At 38.2% G+C, this 8,713-nt stretch overlaps 1 protein-coding gene across 1 annotated transcript; it reads right to left on the bottom strand.

The window, feature by feature from the left end:
* Positions 1–1,073: 1,073 nt before the first annotated feature.
* Positions 1,074–8,012, bottom strand: LOC133851434 (proteasome subunit beta type-4-like). The gene is made up of 7 exons (XM_062287868.1): positions 7,891–8,012; positions 7,721–7,794; positions 7,539–7,615; positions 6,158–6,287; positions 5,806–5,965; positions 5,527–5,712; positions 1,074–1,524 (listed from the first exon to the last, which is right to left on the bottom strand). The coding sequence occupies exons 1-7, from the start codon at positions 7,894–7,896 to the stop codon at positions 1,411–1,413; spliced, it is 747 nt and encodes a 248-aa protein (XP_062143852.1). The 5' UTR covers positions 7,897–8,012; the 3' UTR covers positions 1,074–1,410.
* Positions 8,013–8,713: the final 701 nt, after the last annotated feature.

Below are 8,713 nucleotides of genomic sequence, written 5' to 3'. Positions count from 1 at the left end.
AAACTCATATAGACAAGTTTATTCCCATTTGAAGGAGGTCCAGGTTCCCTCTAAAAACTTCCCCAAATTATTCCATTACAGACTCGATATTCACAGGTTTGTAACAACTTGGTATCAAAGCCAGTAATGGCTTCACCATCTTCCAACTCCGATCGGAGGCTTAATTGTTTGGAAGCAAAGTTCGATTCTACAATGCATGAGATGCAGGAGTTAATTACGACCATGAACTCCAAATTTGATCATTTAATTGCTCCTCCAACAGTGCCGTCTCTGCACCATAACATTGCTGCCCCACCACCACTGACACCGAATTTTCCACAAAAATTAGTAGCACCACTATTTTTTACCAAAAATGTACCAATCTTGCCGATTTCAAGGGGTTACAATGACTAGAGGCAATTTCGTGTGTCCAAGTTTTATCGGGGATGGAGTGAAATCCAAGGCAAAGCTTACTACAAGTGGGACACTTGTTGATAGGACCGTAAACAAACAAGTTTGTTTAACAATTCGTTCATTTAAACTCTAGTTCATTTAAACTCTATTCGTGACTACAAAAATCTGATCGTGACTATAAAAACCCATTTGATTATTAAGTGACACATACTTGACTCGCTTAATAAAACTCAATTAAGGCTCGTGAACCTATCTCGTATAAAGCTCAACCTAACTCGATTAAGGTTTGCGAGACTAACTAACTCGCATACACACATGTTTATATTTGTGTATAAATATACTCTTAACTTAATATTAACCAACATATTAAGTTATTAACTAGTTGTTTAATATATACTAACTTAATATTACTAAGCAACTAACTAGCTACGTAAGCATAGTCAAGTAGTTAACTATAGTCTATAGATCACTTTTTTTAAAAAAAAAAAAAAAAAAATGAAACTAAACACGAAGTTCAGCCAGCCTCAGAAAACAAATATTTTGGGAGATTCAATAATTGACCATTTTCATCTCCTTGTTAATGCAAAAGAAGAGCATCTTGAGCCTTGTATTGTAACAGGGCATGGTCTCTAGATCCAGGCAAACCAAATTGAAATCCATATTCACCAAAAGACCATTCAAGCAAACCAAATTGAAATCCATAATTATTGATTACAGCAATATCCCACGAGCTGTATCATAATTTTCTGTAAAATGCATTACCTGAGAATTTCCAAGTGTAACAAGAATTTATATTGCCATACATAGATAAGACAAGATATGAGAAACATAATTGCGGGGGACATCCTGCTCAAGCTAAATTCTTGTCAAATAATCAGTCCGGGCATGTGTGAATTTAGACAATCAATCTATTAATGACAACCATGATGTTGTTTAACTTGGAAATCCACCAATCACAGACAAATTAACTCAAGCACAGTTCTAGTAGAGCCAGCCAGCTCTATCTAGCTAGTGTAGCTACCACGATCCCTCCGCACCCGCCGTTGGGTTCCCGAAAGCAGAAAATCCCCAAAATGTCTTCAATGCGTATGGTGGTGAAATAGTTACGCCTTCTTCAGTGATCTTTGCTATCTGCAGGTTGCAAGATTCACATATGTTAGTTAAGAATAATTAAAAGAAAACTACCAAATTAAATTACAATCTGAAAAACTTCTCTTAATTGGTTAGTGCCGTATACCCAATGGGTCTGGTGCTCCTAACCTCATCCTCCACCTTATTCTTACAAAGGGGCCAATAATCATTTGAGTAAAAGAATAATGCTATTTAGTAGACTGTTATACAACTGCCATATAATTTGATGATATGCAGTGGAAATAAGCCATTCGATCAGCACTTGCAAAACTAAATAAATAAAGGCTGATTTTCATTGCCACGTCATTCCAATTGTAATGGCAATTGTATAATAGCCTACTAAATAGCATTACTCTTGACATAAAGCTCATTGGCCAAATTAGATTACAATTTGAAATCATATTCCAAAAGACAGTTCCAATTAGACTACAATTTGAAATCATATTCTAAAAAGGAAGATGGTAGATGGTTGTCCATAATCGAATGCCTGAACACTTCACCATAAGAAGCAGATTGGATTTGCTGTCTTGGCCTAATCATAAACCATAAGAAACACAATGAACCTCCTCAAGCACCAAGGCCATTCTAGAGAGAGAGTGTGGTGGAAAGTTACGGGAAGGCATAGAATACTGAATCTGGGAACTAAGTGCCCACTTTGAACACGTTTAACCTTTACTTTGTAAAATGCATGGATAGATAATGGGAGTGAGCATTTTTTTTTTTTTTAATAAGCAAAGAAGTTTATAAAAAGCGTAAAGATCAATCGCTACCCCGAGAGGACCACCAATCTCTTCAAAACCACTTCCCCCCGAAGATTCACACACCTCTGAAAAAGACAACAGAGGAGAGCACCCAAGCATAGACTGGACCAAAGAGATAGGAGACCCACCCACTTCTGATGGAGGAAGGATCGTGCCACTTGGGAGAAGGAAGCCACGCCAAAGAAGAAGATGGCATACCTCGTCTCGAAAAGGCGTAAGGCGCAGACACTACACCATCCCCCGCTGGTGTTAACAAGGGCTTGGCAACAACCCCAAATAACGGACATAGAAGGAGCCATGAGAGCACTGAAAGCCTCTAAAGCCTCGGCAAGCAAATGCTCATCCAATCTGCCAACCTTATGCTTCCGAGAGAATCTAAGCACCGACTTGGATTCCGACAGAAAAATAGGCGCTCCAGACTCCCAACATCACAGGGAGAGAATAACATAGCCTTTCACCCAATGCATCCACACCTGAAGAGCAGTCATCGGAAACATCCAGGAACATTGGGCCAAACCCAACAAGAGCCAAAGACGAAGCCAGCTCGGGTGAGGCAAATTGGTCATGCTAACCAGCTCCAGCGGACCTGGAGCTGGCCTCAAACAAAGACGGAAAAGGACGATCCCCACTGGTAGACCTCGCTGAGGTAGCCGTCACAGGCCCACCAACGTCAAGATCTGAACAAATCGGTGAAACAGCTAGATCCAGACCCACCGTAGAGGACACCGTCGAACCCACAGCGAGATCCAGAACCGGAGCAGACAACACCTTCAAAGCTGCCGGCACTCCTCCAACACGCGTGAAAGTTGCCAGACCCAAATCTCCAACTGACCCGAGAGCAGGGTTAGAAGGCTTAGAAGAGGCCTTGGAGCCCAAACGCCTAGAGCCAACCCGAGACTGGACCCTTCTTAAAACTGCTTTAGCCCTCTTAAACGTCAAACCCACCACTAAACAACTCGCCTTGGGTTTAAGCCCAAAATGCTTGAGGCCCAACCTCAGCGGGAGCTTGCTTGCCCAGACAATCCACTCCCCAAAAAGCTCGAGAAGGTTCCTGAAAACACTTGCCTTCTCCTTCTCTGAAAGGTCACCATCACTCTCTGAATCCCTGCAACACGCCAGAGCACTCCTGGAGCCATCAATAGCACAAGGGGTATTGTAATGCCTAAAGGCTAAAGCAAATGCTTCTCCAAAGCATAACAATCCACTGGATGTCGTTCCACCGCCGAGCACTCCATCCCCACTGGAATATGCTTCTCCGAATCACCACAAGCCACTGCCTGCCACATTCTACCAACTTTGACACAACGTATGCAGCACTGCGCTGCTTCCCGTTGCCCTTGACAAAGACGGGAGCCACCATACGCACCACTTCCACGAACAACAGAGACCTAGCTGCCTTACCCATCGTCTTCCCAGCATCTTCAAAAAAGGCATAGACTTTAGACAACTCGCCTAAGTCATGGCTCCAACCCCACCCATCACGACCTTTGGGAAACAAAACCAAACCTTTCTGGCCACCCACGTCATAGACTGCCACCTCCAAGAAACGGCCAGAATTGTGCGAAGAGGCTCTTTGCACGATGGTCGCCTTAGACCCCTCCCTATTAGACTTGACGAAATCTTCAAATCCAGGATTACGCAAAGCCTCTTCCAACATCGACAACAGCCACACAATGCAACGAGATCCCAAAAGGACCACCCCTACCAAAGCTTTCCGCTTTTTCACTACTTTGAGCTTCGCAGTCCCAAGCCCCACTGAGAACACAAACAATTTAGCCTCCATATAGAACCAGTTCTCCATATCCTCGAAGGGGAGCGAACCCAACATGCCACCACAAACCACTCACAAGACCACTCTCCAAGGTGACGCCAACATCTTGTGGGTTTGTTTGGTGGGTTTCTTTCTTTCTTTTTTTGGGCTTTTTTTTTTTTTTTTTTTTTTTTTTTTTTTGGTTTTCCAGCTTTGCGTTTTCTCTTGTATACTGCCGGTGTACTAAGGGGCGCCTGACGCTTTTAATAAAACCAGGTTATTACTTATCAAAAAAAAAAAAAAAAAAAAGAGGAAGGTGACGAAGGAGAGCGTAACAGTTCAGATTGAGAGCAATGAACGTAGCATTTAGGCTCCTTTCACAGTCAGTAAGAATAATGAAAATCTTGACCTACTATTATAAATTCTATGAATAGTACAAATAAAACTGAAAGTTCCAAAATCTTGTCACCCTTTTCTTGTTTAAATATATTTTGCTAAAATGTTGGCTACCTCATCAATGCTTGGTAGTCAAGATTCATGATAGCAAAACCTTTCTTTTTTAGCCCTTCTTTAGCTTTTTGCAAGAGTAAAATTCCAAAGGAAAACCGCCACAAGTTGAGCCAGCAAAAATAATTAGTCCTTAGTCAGTAATTCAGAAACCATGTCCCTAAGGAGATTTCTACCAGAATGAGATCTAAACTATTATGACAGTGAAATCTAGAAGAGAGAGTGAGAGAAGAGAGTTCACACATTTGAAACAGGATTTCATGAAGTTCTCTAATTCTTCAATAAGAACATTTTGAGGATATCTCATTTTAAAATTTTATATAAAAATACAATGTAATATGAGAATGAAAATACTCTCTTTCAAAAAAAAGTCTTGGTTTGAAATGACATGACTATTGATGAATGTGGCAAAAAATAGTGATATTTCTAATTACGGCATATCAGAAGTGACATGAATTTTAAATAAGAATCTTGTTTGCTTTTTGAAAAATGTGAGCAATATAGGAAATTGAGGAAGTAGAACTTCCACTTTTAAAGAGTGGATATATTTTGGTGCATTTTAAAAAGAAAAGTAAGAAATTTAAATTGGTATGGAGGGAGTAATAAAATTCACACCACAATTTCGCAGAAATTACAAAAGCAATTAATAGTTCGATTTTAATTTGTTGCAATCCTTACTGATATTCCAAACACAACCAAAATTTGGTATATGCAAAATATTAGAGACATAGTACACCAAAAATTGAACATTAAATCTCTTGTTAAAATTTTGATATGGAAATAGAGACTAAAAAAGAAAAAGATATGGATAAAATGATATACAGAAATTAAAAACATCCAGAGAAGTTGCAGAATTTCGTCCAACAACTAGAACAAAGTTTAACTGTTTCCCAGTAATATCATTGTACAGCTATAACTTATTTATTAAGGGTTTTACAAATTAAAGGACATCTTGAAGCCAAATTATATAAGGAAACAACAAACCTGAAGCTTGTTGATAGCAGACCGGTCACGATATAGAAGTACACGCATACATTTCTCCAGTAACTTGACACCATCTTCATAACTCAAGTTCTCATGCCACTCATCACGAAGAATAGGTCGGGCGAGGTGATTTCCAAACCCTGTTGTTACATGGTTATCCTCAAAATTTACACCAATCATGCTAACCTGGATAAGAATCACGATTACACGTCTGAGTAATATTCTTAGATGCACATAGGTAAATGCAAAACATCAAATAAAATGATCGGTTATGTCTACCATGCCAAGGTACTTCTGCCCATTTTTCACTCCACCAAGAACAAGTGCATTCCACAGTGGGTCAAACTTGTTACGCCTATTATACATCACACGAGTTAAATAGCTGTGCACCTCTTTAGGCCCAAAAGAATTCCCATCATCCCACATGTTGTCATACAGGCTGCAAACACCAAACCACAGAATTAAGAATCTCTCAGTAAAAACAGTAAAAAGAGGTACAAACCTTGCCACCACCCCCAACAGAAAAAAACATTCATTTTCACATGACACGTAAAAATAAAAAAGAACAAAGGTATAAAAGGTGCAAAGTTTCAGCTCCATTCATATCTCTTACAAAACAATCAGTACTTACATAAGCTCATCAAGATAACGTAAAATCTCCTGAAAGTCACTTATTTCCCCGCTTGCGCCAAGAAGAGAATGTTTTCCAACAGGCTTCACTCGCTCCACACTCTTGTATCGTAGGGTAGACCCATAGGAGCCTGTAAGTTAATACATTATTAACATGATACATATATAATCATATTAAGTTTTCAAAATGTTATTAAAAAAAGTGAACCAGTTAGTCTAAAGGCATAAATCATGTGAGATATGTACCAAAAACATATATTCTAAAATGGATCTAAAGACTCAATGAAAAAAATAGTCTAAAGATATCCACAATGAGGGGTCAGGTGAAACAAAAATTTTCTGAAATAAAGATGCACTCTAGAATTTTTTTTTTTTTTTTACAGAACAAAAGAATGGAAGGAATATGATGGGCACCTATTACTGTTAGATATTTATATGGACATAATCGTTACGGAAAGTACACAATGTGTCCCATGCATGCCTGGGGTAAGAGGAAGCAGGCTTACAAACAAAGTTTCAGTATAGACAAAAGCAAGTAACCAAATAAAAATTGATTTAGACTACTAAAAGGAGGTCAGAGCTCTTAAAACCAATAAGGCGCTACTTAAAACCATGACTAGTGATCCCTACTCACCCACTGAAGTGCAAGAGTACAAGGTCAGACAAGAAATTACTTGCTGAATCATTAAGAACGTAGAACGTAGGAAGATGACATAACAAAGTTGAAAGGAATAGTCTTAAACAGACAGTACATAGAGAGTTTTGACAGGAATAGCCTTTTTCCCCTAAAGAAATAAACAATTGATCAAAATACTGAAAACAAGATAAATAGAATACTTCCTCCCCAAATGATATTAATAAAAAAACATAAGTGTACATGAACAAAGCTCTTTCCTTCTTTCTTTCTTTTTTTCCTTTTCAAATCATGACCAAAAAATCATAATTTATTAAAGTTCCATCGTTACCAGACAGGCGGACACTGTCATGGCTAAATTTGATCTCATTTATTTCTATCTAGCAATTAAAAATAAAACTCCAATAGAACAAGTATTATTCAAACTGAAAACCGTATTCACACATCTCAATTGCAATTTGACAAATTCAAGCGGGAAAACAATTAAATGGACTCAGTTTTTTTGTTTTTCCCCAATTAAATTCATAAGTCCATCAATTCACATATATATACATAGATATACCGTATGCAGGCAGATAGATATATATACATTCATACACACACACACGCATACATACAGCCATTGTTTCCTCAGCAGCCAAACGAGGGTTTATCATCAAGAACAACGATAATTTAATCGAAAATACTTTAGAAAAAAACAGAATTATATGAAAATTGCAATAGAGGATGAGTGAGTTTAGCATTTAACCTCCCATATCAGCAGCCATAAGAATTCCATCTTTGTATTTGAGAGCAACTACGGATGACCCAGTAACATATGGGTACCTAAACCAACCCAAAAAAGCATTAAAAAAATTACAAGACACCAATTCCAAAGAATACCCAAATCCCAACAACCTAAACCCTAAATCCACATGCACATATACATACAGAGTTCTTTCAGAGGCAGCTTCAGATCCCATTAGACTGTGCTGCTTGGCAGCTTGGTTTGAATCCATCATCAACTACGTAGACAACAATGAAGTAGCGCTCGGTGAGAGGGATCTGACTTAAGAAAAATAAATAAACAAATAAAATGGTTACATTTCAGAAATACTTACATTCATATTCTTCCAGTTAATCGGCTATGGAGTTCTTCTTTGGGATTGATGATTTGGGGGAAGAGGGGAATCATCCTTCTCCTTATTAACCTTTGCCTTTTCCTGCCCTTTGCTCAAGAAATCTTTAGATGGGCTGCTCCGAGTTGTACCCGGCCCAACTAATACAACTCATGGGCTAGGCTCAACAAGATGTCCAAAAGGTGGAAAAAAAAAAAAAGTTTGTTAAAAGCGGCTTCCTCTTCAAGTCGTACGTGAAGAACACGAGGTTGGGACACAAATTTTTTACAAACCGATTCTTAGAAAAAAAATTACAAACCAGCATCTTAAAAGGACGTGTCTTTTAACATGTGAAAAACACATAATTTTTAATAATATGTACTTCTCACGTGTTTTTTTAATAGCTTAAAGGAGACGTGTCACTTTTAGAGATTGGTTTGTAAGAGTTTTCTACAAACCATATTTTAGAAAATTTATATCCGTGATTTTGAGGGTTTTTTTTTTTTTTTTTTTTTTTGTAGAAATTAAAGTTATCACCGCCAAACTGAGAACCTCATTAGGGTCTGAGTGGGTCAGGCCTAGAGTGGATCTAGACGGCTTCGGTTATATCAATTAGGCAAAGCTTGAAGCAGATTAAGACCCGAGGTCTAGGCTCATAAGATAGAAAGCCCAGCTTGGCTAGAAGACAAAAATATATGAGAATTTTAATTGACAACTTTTGGAGTACATGTTATTTTATAGAATCGAGTGCAATTGAAAAAATGTTTTTTACCGTTGAAATTTTATTTTATTATATATAATAGTATATGAATGATGTCACTCTATG

Source organism: Alnus glutinosa, chromosome 12 (assembly GCF_958979055.1).
Source record: "Alnus glutinosa chromosome 12, dhAlnGlut1.1, whole genome shotgun sequence".
In the NCBI taxonomy this organism is placed as follows: domain Eukaryota; kingdom Viridiplantae; phylum Streptophyta; class Magnoliopsida; order Fagales; family Betulaceae; genus Alnus; species Alnus glutinosa.
This window is presented reverse-complemented; position numbering and strand designations above follow the sequence as displayed.

What these genes read in the sequence shown, in the direction of transcription:
- LOC133851434 (XM_062287868.1), bottom strand. An exon ending in GCTGCCTCTGAAAGAACTCT is followed by an intron (nt 7,616 to 7,720) that starts GTATGTATATGT and finishes GGGTTGGTTTAG; the next exon opens with GTACCCATATGTTACTGGGT. An exon ending in CGTTATCTTGATGAGCTTAT is followed by an intron (nt 5,966 to 6,157) that starts GTAAGTACTGAT and finishes TGGTGTTTGCAG; the next exon opens with CCTGTATGACAACATGTGGG.